Source organism: Anas platyrhynchos, chromosome 30 (assembly GCF_047663525.1).
Source record: "Anas platyrhynchos isolate ZD024472 breed Pekin duck chromosome 30, IASCAAS_PekinDuck_T2T, whole genome shotgun sequence".
Classification (NCBI taxonomy): Eukaryota; Metazoa; Chordata; class Aves; order Anseriformes; family Anatidae; genus Anas; species Anas platyrhynchos.
This window is the reverse complement of record NC_092616.1, coordinates 6,151,243-6,171,420: the sequence shown is the minus strand read 5'-3', so window position 1 is coordinate 6,171,420 and position 20,178 is coordinate 6,151,243. Positions and strand designations below refer to the sequence as shown.

The 20,178-nt window shown below is 55.9% G+C and overlaps 2 protein-coding genes across 2 annotated transcripts; one reads left to right on the top strand and one right to left on the bottom strand.

Moving 5' to 3' along the window:
- Positions 1-3,278: 3,278 nt before the first annotated feature.
- Positions 3,279-19,239, bottom strand: PRSS53 (serine protease 53; the record flags this gene model as incomplete). The annotated part of the gene is given in 17 exon segments (XM_072029491.1): positions 3,279-4,457; positions 4,508-4,848; positions 4,969-5,259; positions 8,104-8,234; positions 9,030-9,695; positions 9,738-9,759; positions 9,762-9,955; positions 11,828-11,928; positions 11,931-11,977; positions 12,996-13,055; positions 13,058-13,211; positions 15,816-15,982; positions 18,981-18,998; positions 19,001-19,090; positions 19,093-19,147; positions 19,149-19,178; positions 19,180-19,239. Coding segments are annotated over 17 exon segments (3,354 nt in total), but the record flags the coding sequence as incomplete, so codon positions are not given.
- LOC139999885 (uncharacterized) lies at positions 5,256-6,839 on the top strand. The gene has a single exon (XM_072029524.1). The coding sequence runs from the start codon at positions 5,563-5,565 to the stop codon at positions 6,829-6,831; it is 1,269 nt and encodes a 422-aa protein (XP_071885625.1). The 5' UTR covers positions 5,256-5,562; the 3' UTR covers positions 6,832-6,839.
- Positions 19,240-20,178: the final 939 nt, after the last annotated feature.

The following is a 20,178-nucleotide window of genomic DNA, read 5'->3' as shown; positions in this document are numbered from 1 at the left end:
CATCGTTGGGGTCTTGATGGGTGACGTCATTGAGGGTCCCTTGGGTGACGTCATTGAGGTCCCCATGGGTGCCACCTTGACCCCCATGGGTGTCATCGTTGAGGTCTTCATGGGTGTCACCGAGGTCCCCATGGGTGCCATCTTGGTGGCCCCCATGGGTGCCATCGTTGAGGTCTTCATGGGTGTCATCGTTGAGGGTCCCTTGGGTGCCATCATCGACGTCCCCACGGGTGCCACCAAGGCCACCACCTCGGTGGCCCCCATGGGTGTCATCGTTGAGGTCTTCATGGGTGTCATCGTTGAGGGTCCCTTGGGTGCCACCAAGGTCCCCATGGGTGTCATCGTTGAGGGTCCCTTGGGTGCCATCGCCGACGTCCCCACGGGTGCCACCAAGGCCACCACCTCGGTGGCCCCCATGGGTGTCATCGTTGAGGTCTTCATGGGTGTCACCGAGGTCCCCATGGGTGCCACCAAGGCCACCACCTCGGTGGCCCCCATGGGTGCCACCGCTGAGGGTCCCTTGGGTGCCACCTTGGTGGCCCCCCGGGCGCCATCTTGGTGGCCCCCTTGGGTGCCCCCTTGGTGGCCCCCACGGGTGTCACCGCCGAGGGTCCCTTGGGTGCCACCTCGGCGGCCATCTTGGTGGCCCTCCATGGCCCCCTGCGGAGAAAGCACGGTGGGGTGGGGTAGGGGGGTGGGGGGGGTTGGGGGGGGGCGCCCCTATTCTGCACCCATGGGTGCTGGTGGGGGGGGGGTCACCTCCGGGCCCGCCCCCCTAAAATAAATTGGGGGGGGGGGGTCGCAATTAAAGGGGGGGGTTGCAATTAAAGGGGGGGGGACCGCAATAAAGGGGGTTGCAATTAAAGGGGGGGGTCGTAAATTAAAGGGGGGGGCCCAAATTAATGGGGGGGGGTCCACAAATTAAGGGGGGGGTAGAAAATTAAGGGGGGGGGTTGTAATTAAGGGGGGGCACAAATTAAAGGAGGGGTCACAAATTAATGGGGGGGGCAAATTTATGGGGGGGTCCATAAATTAAGGGGGGGGGGTCGCAAATTAAGGGGGGGTCGTAATTAAGGGGGGGGGGCACAAATTAAAGGGGGGGTCGCCAGTTAATGGGGGGGCACAAATTAAGGGGGGGGCTCAAATTAAAGGGGGGGGAACATATTAAGGGGGGGTCGCCAATTAATGGGGGGGGTCACAAATTAAAGGGGGGGTCCACAAATTAAGGGGGGGGCTGGCTGCAATTAGAGGGGGGGTCGCCAGTTAATGGGGGGGCACAATTAAGAGGGGGGGGCCCAAATTAAGTGTGGGGGGTGCAAATTAAGGGGGGGGTCACAAATTAAAGGGGGGGGGCACAAATTAATGGGGGGGGGTGCAAATTAAATGGGGGGGGCTGCAATTAGAGGGGGGGTCGCCAATTAATGGGGGGGGCACAAATTAATGCGGGGGGTGCAAATTAAATGGGGGGGGGGCAAATTAATGGGGGGGTCACCAATTAAGGGGGGGGGTCACAATTAAGGGGAGGGGTCGCCATTAAAGGGGGGGGGTTGCAATTAAAGGGGGGGGGTCACAAATTAAAGGGGGGGGCCCAAATTAATGGGGGGTCGCCAATTAAGGGGGGGGGTCCCAAATTAAGTGGGGGGGGTGGTAATTAAGGGGGGGGTCGTAATTAAGGGGAGGGGTCGTAATTAAGGGGGGGTCCTAATTAAGGGGGGGGGCCGCAATGCACCACGGGAAGTGGGGGGGCAATGCCGGGGGGGGGCTGAAAAAGGGGGGGGGGGATAAAAAAGAGGGGGGGGGGGCTGAAATTTTGGGGGGGGGGGCCGAAATTTGGGGGGGGTCTGAAATTTTGGGGGGGGGTCTGAAATTTTGGGGGGGGGGGGCCGCAAAGCACCACGGGAAGGGCCGAGGCAGGCGGGGGGGGGGCCCCGCGGTGCCCCACGGGAAGCGGGGGGGGGGATTTTGGGGTGAATTCGGGGGATTTTGGTTTTTTTTTAGCGGGGGGGGGGGCGCTTACCTGGGGGGGGCTCCGCGGCGGGCGCTAGGACCTGGGAAAGGGGGGGGGGGGGGGAGGGGGCGGGGCTTGAGGGGGAAGGGGGGCGGGGCTAAAAGGGGGCGGGGCCTCGGGGCGCTTCCGGGCTCGCGGCAACAAAAGGAGGTGGGGGGGGGGGGGGGGGCGGGGGGGCAAAAAGGGGGGGGGGACTTGGGGAATTTTGGGGGGGGTCCCGGGGGTCCTGCCCCCCCCCTAAATCCCATTTTAGGGTCCCAAATTAATTTTGGGGACGGTCCCGAGGGTCCTTTTACCCCAAAAATCCCCTTTTAGGGTCCCCCAATTAATTTTGGGGGGGGTCTCGGGCTCCTTTCCCCCCCCAAATCCCCTTTTAGGGCCCCCCAATTAATTTTGGGGGGGGGTCCCAAACCTCCTCCTCTCCCCCCCCAAATTTAGGGTCCCCCTTTCCCCCCCCAGCCCCCTTTTAGGGTCCCAAATTAATTTTTTGGGGGGGGTCCCGAGGGTCCTTTACCCCAAAACCCAATTTGGGGGGGGGGTCCTGAGCTCCTTTCCCCCCCCAAATCCCCTTTTAGGGTCCCAAATTAATTTTGGGGGGGGTCCCAAACCTCCTCCTCCCCCCCCCCCCAAATTTAGGGTCCCCCTTTCCCCCCCCCAATCCCCTTTTACGGTCCCTAATTAATTTTGGGGGGGGTCCCGAGGGTCCTTTTACCCTAAAACCCAATTTGGGGGGGGGTCCCAAACCTCCTCCGCCCCCCCCCCCAAATTTAGGGTCCCCCTTTCCCCCCACAGCCCCCTTTTAGGGTCCGAAATTAATTTAGGGGGGCTCCCAAGGGTCTTCCCCCCAAACCCAATTTGGGGGGGGGTCTCGGGCTCCTTTCCCCCCCCAAATCCCCTTTTAGGGTCCCTAATTAATTTGGGGGGGGTCCCGAGGGTCCTTTTACCCCAAAACCCAATTTGGGGGGGGGGGTCCTGAGCTCCTTTCCCCCCCAAAATCCCCTTTTAGGGTCCCAAATTAATTTTGGGGGGGGTCCCGAGCTCCTTTCCCCCCCCAAATCCCCTTTTAGGGTCCCCCAATTAATTTTGGGGGGGTCCCAAACCTCCTCCTCCCCCCCCCAAATTTAGGGTCCCCCTTTCCCCCCCCAATCCCCTTTTAGGGTCCCCCAATTAATTTTGGGGGGGGTCTCGAGCTCCTTTCCCCCCCCAACCCCCTTTTAGGGTCCCCCAATTAATTTTGGGGGGCTCCCAAGGGTCCTTCCCCCCCCAGACCCAATTTGGGGGGGGTCCCGAGCTCCTTTCCCCCCCCAAATCCCATTTTAGGGTCCCAAATTAATTTCGGGGGGGGTCCCGAGGGTCCTGTGCCCCCCCAACCCCCCTTTTAGGGACTGGGGACCCCAAAAGTCCCCCAAATCGGGTCTCCGGACCCTAAGATGTGACCAAACCCCCCCCAAAACGTTTGAAATCCTATAAAAAACCCCAAAAAGAGGCCGGGGGGGGGGAGGGGCTGCAAACCACCACCACTTTATTGCTCCATCCTTGTCCCCCCCCCACCCCCCAAAAAAAAATGGGGTTCAGGCGTCGCCGGAACCTTCCCAAATATCGGGGTCCTGAGGGATTTGGGGGTGCTGCCAGATTTCGGGGTCCCCGGGTTCCTCCGGGGGCTCGGGGCGATCCCAAAAATTGGGGACCCGAGGGGGCGACCCCGTGGCGCTGGGGGGCTCCCGGTCACCTGAGTCCTCCGTGGGTTTGGGGTCTTCGGAAGATTTGGGGTCTTCAGAAGATTTGGGGTCTTCGGAAGATTTGGGGTCTTCAGTAGGGTTGAGGTCTTCGATGGGTTTGGGGGATCCCCAAATATTGGGGTCTTCAGGTTTGGGGTCTTCAGAAGGTTTGGGGTTTTCAGTAGGGTTGACGTCTTCCACGGGTTTTGGGGAACCCCGAATATTGGGGTCTTCAGGTTTGGGATTTTCAGAAGGTTTGGGGTTCTCAGAAGTTTTGGGGTCTTCAGAAGGTTTTGGGTTTTCGGTAGGGTTGACGTCTTCCACGGGTTTTGGGGATCCCCGAACATTGGGGTTTTCAGTAGGGTTGACGTCTTCGATGGGTTTTGGGGATCCCCAAATATTGGGGTCTTCAGGTTTGGGATTTTCAGTAGGTTTGGGGTTTTCAGTAGGGTTGAGGTCTTCAACAGGTTTGGGGAACCCCAAATATTGGGGTCTTCTGTAGGGTTGAGGTCTTCAGAAGGTTTGGGGTTCTCAGATGGTTTGGGGTTTTCAGAAGGTTTGGGATTTTCAGGTTTGGGATTTTCAGGTTTGGGGTTCTCAGAAGGTTTGGGATTTTCAGAAGGTTTAGGGTTTTCGGTAGGGTGGATGTCTTCCACGGGTTTTGGGGAACCCCAAATATTGGGGTCTTCAGTAGGGTTGAAGTCTTCAGAAGGTTTGGGGTTTTCAGGTTTTGGGTTCTCAGAAGTTTTGGGGTCTTCAGAAGGTTTTGGGTTTTCAGTTTGGGGTTTTCAGTAGGTTTGGGGTTTTCGGTAGGGTTGACGTCTTCCACAGGTTTTGGGGATCCCCGAACATTGGGGTTTTCAGTAGGGTTGACGTCTTCGATGGGTTTTGGGGATCCCCGAATATTGGGGTCTTCAGGTTTGGGGTCTTCAGAAGGTTTGGGGTTTTCGGTAGGGTTGACGTCTTCCACGGGTTTGGGGGATCCCCAAATATTGGGGTCTTCTGTAGGGTTGAGGTCTTCAGAAGGTTTGGGGTTCTCAGAAGGTTTGGGGTTTTCAGGTTTGGGGTTTTCGGTAGGGTTGACGTCTTCCACGGGTTTTGGGGATCCCCGAACATTGGGGTCTTCAGGTTTTGGGTTCTCAGAAGGTTTTGGGTTCTCAGAAGGTTTGGGGTTTTCAGTAGGGTTGAGGTCTTCAGAAGGTTTTGGGTTCTCAGAAGGTTTGGGGTTTTCAGGTTTGGGATTTTCGGTAGGTTTGAGGTCTTCTGTGGGTTTGGGCGATCCTCGAACGCCGGGGTCCGCCGGGGGTTGTGGGGTCCCCCAAAAAGTGGGGTCGTCGGGTTCCTCGGCCTCTTTGGGGTCGGGGGGGGTCTCGGCGAAGTAGGCCTCGCGGGTGATGCCGGTGACCCAGCGCTCGTAGGGGGGGACGGAGGTGAAAATTGGGGGCCCCTCCCCGGGGCATCCCCCCCCGTGGCCGTCCCCGCCAAAAACCAGATCCCCCGTTCCTCGCAGGCCAGCGGGGAGCCCGGGTCCAGCTGCGGGGAGACCCCAAAAGCGACCCCAAAAGGGGGAGCGGTGAGCAAAAAGGGCCAAAATCACATAAAGTAGGAAATAGGAATCCTAAAAGCCCCAAAAGTGACCCCAAAAGAGGAAGCGATGAGTCAAAAATCCCAAAATCCCATAAATCTGGAACTAGAAATCCCACAAGTGACCCCAAAAGAGGAAGCAATGAGTCAAAAATCCCAAAATCCCATAAAGTAGGAAATAGGAATTCCAAAAGCCCCAAAAGCGACCCCAAAAGAGGAAGCGATGAGCCAACAATCCCCAAATCCCATAAAATGGGAACTCAAAATCCCAAAAGCAACCCCAAAAGAAGCACCAATGGGCCAAAAGGGCCAAAATCCCATAAAATAGGAATTAGGAATCCCCAAAGCCCCAAATGTGACCCTAAAAGAGGAAGCGATGAGCCAAAAATCCCCAAATCCCATAAAATGGGAACTCGAAATCCCAAAAGCGACCCCAAAGGAGGCAGCGATGAGCAAAAAGGGCCAAAATCCCATAAAGTAGGAAATAGGAATCCCAAAAGCCCCAAAACCGACACCAAAAAAGGAAGCAAAGAGTCAAAAATCCCAAAATCCCATAAAATAGGAACTCGAAATCCCAAAAGCAACCCCAAAAGAGCCAGAGATGAGCCAAAAGGGCCAAAATCCCATAAAATAGGAATTAGGAATCCCAAAAGCCCCAAACGCGACCCCAAAAGAGGAAGTGATGAGTCAAAAATCCCCAAATCCCATAAATCTGGAACTAGGAATCCCAAAAGCGACCCCAAAAGTGACCCCAAAAGAGGCAGAGATGAGCCAAAAGGGCCAAAATCCCATAAAGTAGGAAATAGGAATCCCAAAAGCCCCAAAACCGACACCAAAAAAGGAAGCAAAGAGTCAAAAATCCCCAAATCCCATAAATCTGGAACTAGGAATCCCACAAGTGACCCCAAAAGCAACCCCAAAAGAGGCAGTGATGAGCTAAAAGGCCTAAAATCCCATAAAATTGTATCTAGGAACCCCAAAAGCCCCAAAAGCATCCCCAAAACAGGCAGCGATGAGCCAAAAATCCCAAAATCCCATAAAATGGGAACTCGAAATCCCAAAAGCGACCCCAAAAGAGGCATCGATGGAGCAAAAGGGCCAAAATCCCATAAAATAGGAACTAGGAATCCCCAAAGCCCCAAAAGCGACACCAAAAGAGGAAGCGATGAGTCAAAAATCCCCAAATCCCATAAATCTGGAACTAGGAATCCCAAAAGCGACCCCAAAAGTGACCCCAAAAGAGGCAGAGATGAGCCAAAAGGGCCAAAATCCCATAAAATAGGAATTAGGAATCCCCAAAGCCCCAAATGTGACCCTAAAAGAGGAAGCGATGAGCCAAAAATCCCCAAATCCCATAAAATGGGAGCTAGGAATCCCAAAAGCGACCCTAAAAGCAACCCCAAAAGAGGCAGCAATGAGCTAAAAGGCCTAAAATCCCATAAAATAGGAAATAGGAATCCCAAAAGCCCCAAAACCGACACCAAAAAAGGAAGCAGAGTCAAAAATCCCAAAATCCCATAAAATAGGAACTCAAAATCCCAAAAGAAACCCCAAAAGCAACCCCAAAAGAGGCAGCGATGAGCCTAAAATCCCCAAATCCCATAAAACTGGAGCTAGGAATCCCCAAAGTGACCCCAAAAGCGACCCCAAACCGGCAGCGATGAGTCAAAAATCCCCAAATCCCATAAATCTGGAACTAGGAATCCCCAAATCAACCCCAAAAGTAACCCTAATAGAGGTGGCAATGAGCCAAAAATCCCCAAATCCATAAAGTAGGAATTAGAAATTCCAAAAGCCCCAAAAGCGACGCCAAAAGAGGAAGCGATGAGCCAACAATCCCCAAATCCCATAAAATGGGAACTCAAAATCCCAAAAGCAACCCCAAAAGAAGCACCAATGGGCCAAAAGGGCCAAAATCCCATAAAATAGGAATTAGGAATCCCCAAAGCCCCAAAAGTGACACCAAAAGAGGAAGCGATGAGTCAAAAGGGCCAAAATCCCATAAAATAGGAACTCAAAATCCCAAAAGCAACCCCAAAAGCAACCCCAAAAGAGGCAGAGATGAGCCAAAAGGGCCAAAATCCCATAAAATAGGAACTAGGAATCCCCAAAGCCCCAAATGTGACCCTAAAAGAGGCAGCGATGAGCCAAAAATCCCCAAATCCCATAAAATGGGAGCTAGGAATCCCAAAAGCGACCCTAAAAGCAACCCCAAAAGAGGCAGAGATGAGCCAAAAGGGCCAAAATCCCATAAAGTAGGAAATAGGAATTCCAAAAGCCCCAAAAGCGACCCCAAAAGAGGAAGCAATGAGTCAAAAATCCCAAAATCCCATAAAATAGGAACTCGAAATCCCAAAAGCAACCCCAAAAGAGCCAGAGATGAGCCAAAAGAGCCAAAATCCTATAAAATGGGAACTCAAAATCCCAAAAGCCCCAAAAGCAACCCCAAAAGAGGCAGCGATGAGCTAAAAATCCCCAAATCCCATAAAACGGGAACTAGGAATCCCAAAAGTGATCCCAAAAGCCCCAAAAGTGATCCCAAAAGCCCCAAAAGTGACCCAAACTCACCCAAATCCCCCCCAAATATGACCTAGGAACCCCAAAAGGAACCCCAAAAGCCCGCTGGGACCCCAAAAAGACCCCAAAAGGGACCCCAAAAGGGACAAAATGACCCCAAAACCTCCCCTGGAACCCCTAAAAGCCCCAAAAAGCGACCCCAAAAGGGACCCCAAAAGACCCAAAAAAAACCCAAAAGACCCAAAAAGGCCCCAAAATGCCCCAAAATGCGCTCACCTGGCAGGCGGTGCCGTTGGGGGCGGTGACCCCAAAAGTGTCCCCGGTGCCGTCCCCGATGTCCCCGGGGGGCTCCAGGGGCGTCACCTCCACGCTGCTCAGCGCCGGGGGAGGGGCCGCGTCTGGGGACGCTGGGGACATTTGGGGACATTTGGGGATTTTGGGGGGATTTGGGGGATTTGGGGGATTTTGGGGTCAGTGGGGGGCATTTGGGGTCATTGGGGACATTTGGGGACACTGGAGTCACACTGGGAATGGGATCATTGGGGTCAATACATTTGGGGACATTTGGGGGCATTTGGGGGCATTTGGGGACATTTCGGGATTTTGGGGATATTTGGGGTCAATGGGGTCAATGGGGTCAATAGGGACATTTGGGGGTGTTTGGGGACATTTGGGGATATTTGGGGACATTTGGGGGGCATTTGGGGATATTTGGGACATTTTGGGGTCATTTGGGGATATTTGGGGACATTTGGGGTGATTGGGGGGGATTTGGGGATATTTGGGATTTTGGGGACATTTGGGGTCATTGGGGACATTTGGAGTCAAAGGGACATTTGGGGACGTTTGGGGATTTTGGGGACGTTTGGGGACATTTGGGGACGTTTGGGGATTTTGGGAACATTTGGGGTCAATGGGGGGCATTTGGGATCAATGGGAGGCATTTGGGGTCAGTAGGGACATTTGGGGATGTTTGGGGATGTTTGGGGACATTTGGGGACATTTGGGGATATTTGGGGACATTTCGGGATTTTGGGGATTTGGGGACGTTTGGGGTCAATGGGGGACATTTGGGATCAATGGGAGGCATTTGGGGTCACTGGGGACGTTTGGGGATATTTGGGGTCAATGGGGACATTTGCGGGGCATTTGGGGTTTTGGGGACATTTGGGGTCAATGGGGGGATTTGGGGACATTGGGACCATTTGGGGACATCTGGGGATATTTGGGGACATTTTGGGATTTTGGGACGTTTAGGGTCAATGGGGGGCATTTGGGGACATTTGGGGACATTGGGATCAGGATCATTGGGGTCATTGGGATCGGGGTCATTGGGGTCACCGGGATCGGGATCATCGGGGTCATTGGGATCATTGGGGTCATTGGGATTGGGATTGTTGGGATCATTGGGATCGGGGTCATTGGGGTCATTGGGGTCATGGGGAATGGGATCATCGGGGTCATCGGGACCGGGATCATCGGGGTCATTGGGATCATTGGGGTCATTGGGGTTATTGGGATCGGGGTCATTGGGGTCATTGGGATCGGGATCATTGGGGTCACTGGGAATGGGATCACTGGGGTCATTGGGATCGGGACCATTGGGGTCACCGGGATCGGGATCATTGGGATTGGGATCATTGGGGTCACTGGGAATGGGATTGTTGGGATCATTGGGATCGGGGTCATTGGGGTCATTGGGGTCATGGGGAATGGGATCATCGGGGTCACCGGGACCGGGATCATCGGGGTCATTGGGATCGGGGCCAATGGGGTCATTGGGATCATTGGGGTCACCGGGAATGGGATCATCAGGGTCATTGGGATCGGGGTCATTGGGGTCATCGGGATCAGGGTCATCGGGGACCCTGTCGGCGACCCCAAAAGGTCACTCACTTTTAGGGCCGAGCAGGGCCCAGCAGCGGGTCCCGGGGGCCGGCGGTGGTTCCTATAGGGCAGGCAGAGGGGGCGCAGCGCCGGCCCCCACCCCAAAACCCCCTGGAGCCGTAATAGGGCCAGGTCACGACCCCGACCCGGCCCTATATAGGCCCCGTGTAGGGTCAGGCGCGCCCCCGCCCGCGTCTCCGACCCCATAACCGTCGCCTGCCACGCCTCGGCCGCCTGGCGCCTGGAAAAGGGGGGATTTAGGGTCAGGGGGCGGCCCTATAAGGGGGAGGGGGGCCTAAAAGGGTTGGGGGGGGGGGAAAAGGGGAGATCCTAAAAGGGGAGATCCTAAAAAAGGGAGGGGGGACCCTAAAAGGGGAGACCCTAAAAGGGGAGATCCTAAAAGGGGAGATCCTAAAAAGGGGAGATCCTAAAAGGGGAGGGGGGAGCCTAAAAGGGGGGAGCCTAAAAGGGAGGGGGGACCCTAAAAAGGGGAGACCCTAAAAGGGGAGATCCTAAAAGGGAAGGGGAGATCCTAAAAGGGAGGGGGGGACCCTAAAAGGGGAGATCCTAAAAGGGGAGATCCTAAAAGGGGAGATCCTAAAAGGAGAGATCCTAAAAAGGGGAGATCCTAAAAGGATAGGGTCTTAATAGGATTTTGGGGTTTTCAGGGGGTCTCTATGGGGTTTTGGGGTTTCCATGGGGACTCAATAGGGTTTTGGGGTTTTTATAGGGTCTCTATAGGATTTTGGGGTTTTCAGGGGGTTTCTATAGGATTTTGGGGTTTTCAGGGGGTTTCTATGGGATTTTGGGGTTTCCATAGGATCTTAGGATTTGGGGATTTCCATAGGATCGTAATAGGATTTTGGGGTTTCTATAAGATCTCTATAGGATTTTGGGGATTTTCATAGGATTTCTATAGGATTTTGGGTTTTTCATGGGATTTCTATAGGATTTTGGGGTTTTCATAGGGTCTCTATAGGATTTTGGGGTTTTCATAGGATTTCTATAGGATTTTGGGGTTTTCATAGGGTTTCTATGGGATTTTGGGGTTTCCATAGGATCTTAGGATGTGGGGATTTCCATAGGATCGTAATAGGATTTTGGGGTTTTTATAGGATCTCTGTAGGATTTTGAGCTTTTCATGGGATCTCTATAGGATTTTGAGGTTTTCATGGCATTTCTATAGGATTTTGCGGTTTTCATAGGGTTTCTATGGGATTTTGGGGTTTCCATAGGATCTTAATAGGATTTTGGGGTTTTCAGGGGGGTCTCTATGGGATTTGGGGTCTTCATGGGGTTTCTATGGGATTTTGGGGTTTCCATAGGATCTTAGGATTTGGGGATTTCCATAAGATCTTAATAGGATTTTAGGATCTCTATAGGATTTTGGGGTTTCCATAGGACCTCTATAGGATTTTTGGGATTTTCATAGGATCTCTATAGGATTTTGGGGTTTTCATAGGATCTCTATAGGATTTTGGGGTTTTTTTATAGGATCTCTACAGGATTTTGGGGTTTCCATAGGATCTCTATAGGATTTTGTTTTTTTTATAGGATCTCTATAGGATTTTGAGGTTTTCATAGGGTTTCTATGGGATTTTGGGTTTTCCATAGGGTTTCTATGGGATTTTGGGGTTTCCATAGGATCGTAATAGGATTTTTGGGTTTCTATAGGATCTCTATAGGATTTTGGGATTTTCATAGGATCTCTATAGGATTTTGAGCTTTTCATGGGATTTCTATAGGATTTTGGGGTTTCCATAGGATTTCTATAGGATTTTTGGGTTTCCATAGGACCTCTATAGGATTTTGGGGTTTCCATAGGATCTCTATAGGATTTGGGGGTTTTCATAGGATTTCTATAGGATTTTGGGGTTTTCATGGGCTTTCTATGGGATTTTGGGGTTTCCATAGGATCTTAGGATTTTGGGATTTCCATAAGATCTTAATAGGATTTTAGGATTTCTATAGGATTTTGGGGTTTCCATAGGATTTCTATAGGATTTTTGGGATTTTCATAGGATTTCTATAGGATTTTTGGGATTTTCATGGGATTTCTATAGGATTTTGGGGTTTCCGGGGGTCCCGAAGGCATTTTGGGGTCGCCACTCACCCTATAAAGCAGTGGGCGGCCGTCAGCACCCAGCTCTCGGCCACCAGGGCCCCCCCGCAGCGGTGGCGTCCCCCAAAAACCAGGCTGACGTACCAGGGCCACCCCGACCCCCGGGGGGGCTCCAGGGGGGCCCCCCCTGCATCCCACAACCTGTAGGGTCGGGAGAGGAAATAGGGTCAGGGGGGTGGATAATAGGGTCAGCCCCTACGAGGGGTTTTGGGGGGGGTTGGGGTGGCCCCGTGGTGTTTTTTGGGGAGGAATGGGGGGAAAAATGGGGTTTTGGGGGGGGTTTATGGGGTTTTGGGGTTTCTGGGGGGGGGTTAATAGGGTTTGGGGTGGGTTTGGGGTGGGTTTGGGGTGGGCCCGCCCTATTATTGGGGGGGAAACAAGGGGGTTATAGGGTTTTGGGGTTCCCCATGGGGTCTCAGTGGGGTTTTGGGGTTTCTGGGGGGTTTAATAGGGTTTGGGGTGGCCCCGCCCTATTTTTGGGGGCAAAGGGGGGGGGATTAATGGGGTTTTGGGGTTTTCTATGGGGTTTTAATAGGGTTTGGGGCGCCCCCACCCCATCATTGGGGTCAGAATGGGATCCCAATAGGATTTTGGGGTTCCCAATGGGATTTTAATAGGATTTGGGTTCCCCATAGGGTTTTAATAGGGTTTGGGGTGCCCCCACCCCATTATTGGGGCCCAAAAGGGGGAGATTAATGGGATTTGGGGCTCTCCCACCCCATTATTGGGGTCAGAATGGGATCCCAATAGGATTTTGGCATTCCCAAAAGGATTTTAATGGGATTTTAATAGGATTTGGGGCTCCCCCACCCCATTATTGGGGTCAGAATGGGATTTTAATGGGATTTTAATGGGATTTTAATGGGATTTTAATAGGATTTGGGGCTCCCCACCCCATTATTGGGGTCAGAATGGGATTTTAATGGGATTTTAATGGGATTTTCATGGGATTTTAATAGGATTTGGGGCTCCCCACCCCATTATTGGGGTCAGAATGGGATCCCAATGGGATTTTGGGTTCCCAATGGGATTTTAATGGGATTTCAATGGGATTTTAATGGGATTTTAATGGGATTTTTATAGGATTTCCCCCCTCCCCACCCCCAAACCCTTTCGGGGTGCCCCCTAACCCCCCCCAAAAACCCCCAAAACCACTCACCCATGCACTTGCCGTCCTCCAGGCCTGGGGGGGGCGGCGGGGGGGGCGGGGGGAAGGCGGCGGGGGGACGTGACCCCGTAGCCACCCGGCGTGGGCCGCTAGCCCCGTGGCCAGCACGGGCCCGTTGGGGCGGCCGCAGCCCACGGCGAAGCTCAGGACCCCCGCCTGAACCCAGCGGCCCCCCGAAAAGCAGGACAGGGGGCCCCCCGAATCTGCCTGGGGGGTGGGGGGGGGGAAAAAACCCTATAGGTTGGTTTTGGGGTCCCTAAAAGCCCCCCCCCTATATGATTTGGGGGATGGAGAACCTATAGGGTGGTGACGGGGACCCTATAGACCCCTGGACCTGAGCCTGTTCTCCTCACCACAATGTCCCCAAATGTCCCCAAATGTCCCCAAATGTCCCCAAGACCCCAAATGTCCCCAAATGTCCCCAACACCCCCCAAATGTCCCCAATGTCCCCAACACCCCAAATGTCCCCATTCACCCCATTGACCCCAAATGTCCCCAAATGTCCCCCAATGACCCCAAATGTCCCCAAATGTCCCCAAAACCCCCCAAATATCCCCAAATGTCCCCAAGACCCCAAATGTCCCCAAACGTCCCCAATGTCCCCAACATCCCCAACACCTCCCAAATATCCCCAAATGCCCCAAATGTCCCCAAACGTCCCCAAACATCCCCCAACCCCCCCCAAACATCCCCAAAACGCCCCCAAACCCCCCCAAACCCCCCCAAATGTCTCCAAACGTCCCCTAAACCCCCCCAAACCCCCCCAAACCGCCCCCAAACCCCCCCAAACTCCCCCAAACATCCCCAAATGTCCCCAAATGTCCCCAAGACGCCCCAAACGTCCCCAAACATCCCCCAACCCCCCCCCAAACATCCCCAAAACGCCCCCAAACCCCCCCAAAGCGCCCCCAAACCCCCCCAAACCCCCCCAAATGTCTCCAAACGTCCCCTAAACCCCCCCAAACCCCCCCAAACCGCCCCCAAACCCCCCCAAACCCCCCCAAACCGCCCCCAAACCCCCCCAAACTCCCCCAAACATCCCCAAATGTCCCCAAATGTCCCCAAGACCCCCCAAACGTCCCCAAACCCCCCCAAAACGCCCCCCAAAACCCCCCAAACATCCCCCAAACCCCCCAAATGTCCCCAAACGTCCCCAAATGTCCCCAACGTCCCCAAAATCCCCCAAACGCCCCCAACCCCCCCCAAACATCTCCAAACTCCCCCAAACATCCCCAAATGTCCCCAAATATCCCCAATGTCCCCATTGACCCCATTGACCCCAAATGTCCCCAAAACCCCCCCAAACCCCCCAAAATGCCCCCCAAAAGTCCCCCAACTCCCACCCAAACCCCCCAAACATCCCCCAACCCCCCAAACACCCCCCAAAACGCCCCCAAACGCCCCCAAAACCCCTAACCCCCCCCCCAAAAAACGCCCCCAAATGTCCCCAAACCCCCCAAATGTCCCCAAACCCCCCCAAAATGTCCCCAAACATCCCCAAATGTCCCCAAATGCCCCCCAAATGTCCCCAATGCCCCCAATGTCCTCGTTGCCCGCAACATCCCCCAAATGTCCCCAAACATCCCCAAAACCCCCCAACCCCCCCCCTCAAACCCCCCCAAACATCCCCAAATGTCCCCAAACCCCCCCAAAACGCCCCCAAACCCCCCAAACGTCTCCCAACCCCCCCCAAACGCCCCCAAACATCCCCAATGTCCCCTGCAAAACCCCTCAAACGTCCCCAAATGTCCCCAAACATCCCCAAAACGTCCCCAAATGTCCCCCAAACGCCCCCAATCCCCCCCCAAACATCCCCAAACCCCCCCAAACGTCCCCAAATGTCCCCATCACTCAAATGTCCCTGATGTCCCTAAGACCCCAAATGTCCCCAAACATCCCCAAAATCCCCAAATATCCCCAAACCCCCTCAAATATCCCGAAACATCCCCCAAACCCCCCAAACCTCCCCCAAATCCCCAAATGTCCCCCAAACCCCCGAAACGTCCCCAAATGTCCCCAAATGTCCCCAACGCCCCCCAATGTCCCCAAATATCCCCAAATGTCCCCCAAACCCCCAAACGTCCCCAAACCCCCCCAAACATCCCCCAACCCCCCCCAAACCTCCCCAAACGTCCCCCCAATGCCCCCAAAATCCCCCAAACGTCCCCCAAACCCCCCCAAACCCCCCCAAAACGCCCCCAAACGTCCCCCAAACATCCCCCAAACATCCCCAAACCCCCTAAATGTCCCCAACCCCCCCAAACATCCCCCAAACACCCCCCAAACGCCCCCCAAACATCCCCCAAACCCCCAAACCCCCCAAAACCCCCCCAAACGTCCCCAAACCTCCCCCAACCCCCCCCAACTCCCCCAAAACGCCCCCAAACGCCCCCAAACACCCCCAAAATGCCCCCAACCCCCCTCCAATCCCCCCCAAACACACCCCAAAGATCCCCAAACCCCCCAAAATCCCCCAAACGTCACCCCAACCCCCCCCAAATCCCCCCCAAATCCCCCCAAACGCCCCCCCAACGCTCCCAACATCCCCGAACTCCCCCCCCAACCCCCCCCCCAAAACCTCCCCAAATCCCCCCAAACCTCCCCAAACCCCCCCAAACGTCCCCAAACCCCCCCAAACGTCCCCAAACCCCCCCCAAACGTCCTCCCAACGCCCCCAATGTCCCCAAACGTCCCCAAACGTCCCCAAAATGTCCCCAAATGCCCCCAAAACCCCCTCAACCCCCCCCCAACCCCCCCCAAATGTCCCCAACCCCCCCCAAAATGTCCCCAAATGTCCCCCCCCCCGGTACCTGGCAGGCCCCGCGGCCGCCCTCCTTGCCGCCGGCGCACACCATGCCGGGGCGCGCCGGGCGGGCCAGGTCGCGGCGCCGCAGGTTGGAGTAGAGGCAGTTGCAGGTGGGGGCGCTCAGGAGGTCCAAGGAGACCTTCTGCAGGGGGGACCCCGCCGGGAGGGACACTGCGGGGGGACAAAGGGGGGTGGGGGGGACAAGGGGGGGGACAATTGGGAAGGTTGACTGTCAGGGAGAAGTTCTACCATGGAGAAACTCTACCGTGGAGAACGTCTACCATGGAGAACGTCCGTTATGGGGATCCACCACCATGGAGAACATCTACCATGGAGGTCAACCACCATGGAGGTCATCCATCATGGGGATCAACCATCATGGAGGTTGTCCATCATGGAGAAACTCTACCATGGACATCGTCCATCATGGGGATCCACCACCATGGAGAACCTCTACCATGAAGATCATCCATCATGGACATCCTCTACTGTTGAGGTCTTCCATCATGGGGTCAACCACCATGGAGAACTTCTACCATGGAGAACCTCCACCATGGGGAACCTCTACTATGAAGATCTTCCATCATGGAGAACCTCTACTGTGGAGATCGTCCATCATGGGGTCAACCACCATGGAGGTTGTCCATCATGGAGAACCTCTACTGTGGAGAACCTCTACCATGGAGATCTTCCATCATGGAGAAACTCTACAATGGAGATCGTCCATTTGGAGATCAACCACCATGGGGATCATCCATCATGGAGATCCTCTACTGTTGAGGTCGTCCATCATGGAGAACCTCTACCATGGAGAACCTCTACTGTGGAGATCCACCACCATGGAGATCATCCACCATGGAGATCTTCCATCATGGGGATCGTCCACCATGGAGAACCTCTACCATGAAGATCTTTCACCATGGAGATCTTCCATCATGGGGATCGTCCACCATGAAGAAACTCTACCATGGACATCGTCCATCATGGAGGTCGTCCATCATGGAGGTTGTCCACCATGGAGAACCTCTACCATGGAGAACCTCTACCATGAAGATCTTCCACCATGGAGATCGTCCATTATGGAGAACCTCTGCCATGGAGAACCTCTACCATGGAGGTCTTCCATCATGGAGAACCTCTACCTTGGAGAACCTCTACCGTGGAGATTGTCCATCATGGGGTCAACCACCATGGAGGTCGTCCACCATGGAGAACCTCTACTGTGGAGAACGTCCATTATGGGGATCCACCACCATGAAGAACCTCTACCATGGAGGTCGTCCATCATGGAGGTCGTCCATCATGGAGGTTGTCCATCACGGAGAACTTCTACCATGGAGATCCACCACCATGGAGGTCATCCACCACGGATAACCTCTACCGTGGAGAACCTTTATCATGGGGATCGTCCATCATGGAGAAACTCTACCATGGAGAACCTCTGCCATGGAGATCAACCATCATGGAGATTGTCCACTATGGAGAACCTCTACTGTTGAGGTCTTCCATCATGGAGAACCTCTACCATGAAGATCGTCTAGCATGGAGATGCTCTACTGTTGAGGTCTTCCATCATGGAGAACCTCTACCATGGAGAAGCTCTACCATGGAGATCGTCCATCATGGGGATCAACCATCATGGAGGTTGTCCATCATGGAGAAACTCTACCATGGAGATCGTCCATCATGGAGTCAACCACCATGGAGAACCTCTACTGTGGAGATCATCCATTTGGAGATCATCCATCATGGGGTCAACCACTATGGAGGTCGTCCATCATGGAGATCATCCACCATGGAGAACCTCTACCATGAAGATCTTTCACCATGGAGATCTTCCATCATGGAGATTGTCCATCATGGAGAACCTCAACCATGGACATCGTCCATCATGGAGGTTGTCCACCATGGAGATCTTCCATCATGGAGAACCTCTACCCCAAAAATCAAGAACCCCCCATGGAGACCCCCATGGACCCCCGGTAGCCCCCCGGTAGCCCCCCCGCTAGCCCCCCCGCTAGCCCCCCCGCTAGCCCCCCAGTAACCCCCCCGGTAGCCCCCCGGTAGCCCCCTTGGTAGCCCCCCAGGTAGCCTCCCCCGGTAGCCCTCCAGGTAGCCCCCCCAGTAGCCCCCCCAGTAACCCCCCTGGTTGCCCCCCCCACTAGCCCCCCCGCTAGCCCCCCTGGTAGCCCCACCAGTAACCCCCCTGGTAGCCCCCCGCTATTCCCCCACTAGCCCCCTGGTAGCCCCCCAGGTAGCCCCCCTGCTAGCCCCCCCCGCTAGCCCCCCCGCTAGCCCCCCCCCAGTAACCCCCCCGGTAGCCCCCCCGCTAGCCCCCCAGTAGCCCCCCCGCTAGCCCCCCGGTAGTCCCCCGCTAGCCCCCCCGCTAGCCCCCCAGTAACCCCCCTGGTAGCTCCCCCAGTAGCCCACCCTGGTAGCCCCCCCCAGTAACCCCCCTGGTAGCCCCCCGCTATTCCCCCCACTAGCCCCCTGGTAGCCCCCCAAGTAGCCCCCCTGCTAGCCCCCCCCGATAGCCCCCCCCAGTAACCCCCCCGGTAGCCCCCCCGCTAGCCCCCCAGTAGCCCCCCCGCTAGCCCCCCGGTAGTCCCCCGCTAGCCCCCCGGTAGCCCCCCCGCTAACCCCTGGTAGCTCCCCCAGTAGCCCACCCTGGTAGCCCCCCCCAGTAACCCCCCTGGTAGCCCCCCGCTATTCCCCCCACTAGCCCCCTGGTAGCCCCCCAGGTAGCCCCCCTGCTAGCCCCCCCCGCTAGCCCCCCCGATAGCCCCCCCCAGTAGCCCCCCCTGCTAGCCCCCCCGCTAGCCCCCCGGTAGCCCCCCAGTAGCCCCCCCGCTAGCCCCCCCGCTAGCCCTCCCGCTAGCCCCCCTGGTAGCCCCCCACTAGCCCCCCCGCTAGCCCCCCAGTAACCCCCCGCTAGCCCCCCGCTAGCCCCCCGGTAGCCCCCCGTTAGCCCCCCTGGTAGCCCCCACCAGTAGCCCCCCCTAGCCTCCCCAGTAACCCCCCTGGTAGCTCCCCCAGTAACCCCCCAGTAACCCCCTGGTAGCTCCCCAGTAGCCCCCCCTGGTAGCCCCCCCCCAGTAGCCCCCCGGTGGCCCCCCGGTAGCCCCCCATTAGCCCCCCCCCCAGTAGCCCCGGTGGCCCCCCGGCTCACCGTTCTCGGCCACGTTGCCCACCCAGTAAGCCAGCAGGGGGTGCCGAAGGCGAGGGTGGCGGGCTGGGGCAGGCAGATGGTGCCCACCCGGGGCCCAGGACCGAGTTCCAGCGGAGCTAGCGCAGGTCGTGGCCACCTTCCACCTGCCGATCATCCTCGTGGACCACCCACTACGGCCACCGGGACTTCCTGGCCACCGGGCTTCGTGGAGACGGAGCCGGCCCACCACCGCCGTCCACGCCCCGGGGTCCGCGCGGCTCCCCGTTCAGCTGGGGGTTTGGGGGGGGGACGGGGTTGGGTGGTCTGGTTGGGTTCGAGGTGGCCCAATTTTGGGTTCGAGGTGGCCCCCCAAAAGGGATCTGGGTGTCCCTGTGGGGTTATGGGTGTCCCCAATCCCCAGTTCCAGGTGTTCCCCAATCCCAGTTCTAGGTGACCCAATCCATTTTACGGGGTCCCGATCCCAGTTCTGGGTACACGAACCCCGATCTAGGTGGCCCAATGGGGTTCTGGGTGGCCCAATGAGGATCCCAGGTGATCTAACAGGGATCTAGGTAGCCCAATGAGGATTTAGGTGGCCAAATTGGGTTCTGGGATAACCAAATGAGGATCTAGGTGGCCCAATGGGGTTCTGGGTAGCCCCATGAGGATTTAGGTGGCCCAATGGGGTTCTGGGTAGCCCAATAAGGTCTAGATGGCCCGATGGGGTTCTGAGTGGCCCAATGGGGTTCTGGGTAGCCCAATGAGGGATCTAGATGGCCCAATGGGGTTCTGGATGGCCCAATGGGGTTCTGGGTAGCCCGATGAGGATCTAGGTGGCCCAACGGTGTTCTGGATGGCCCAATGGGGTTCTGGGTGGCCCAATGAGGATCTGGGTGGCCCAATGGGGTTCTGGATGGCCCAATGGGGTTCTGGGTGGCCCAATGGGGTTCTGGGTGGCCCAATGAGGATCTAGATGGGCCCAACGGGGTTCTGGGTGGCCCAATGAGATTCTAGATGGCCCGATGGGGTTCTGGGTGGCCCAATGGGGTTCTGGGTGGCCCGATGGAGTTCTGGGTAGCCCAATGGGGTTCTGGGTAGCCCAATGAGGACCTAGGTGACCTAACGGGGGTCTGGGTAGCCCAATGAGGATCTAGGTGGCCCAATGGAGTTCTGGGTAGCCCAATGGGTTCTGGGTAGCCCAGTGAGGTCTGGGTGGCCC

Excerpts from the sequence above, each read along its gene's own strand:
- LOC139999885 (XM_072029524.1), top strand. The coding sequence starts at position 5,563 with ATGGGAACTCAAAATCCCAAAAGCAACCCCAAAAGAAGCACCAATGGG.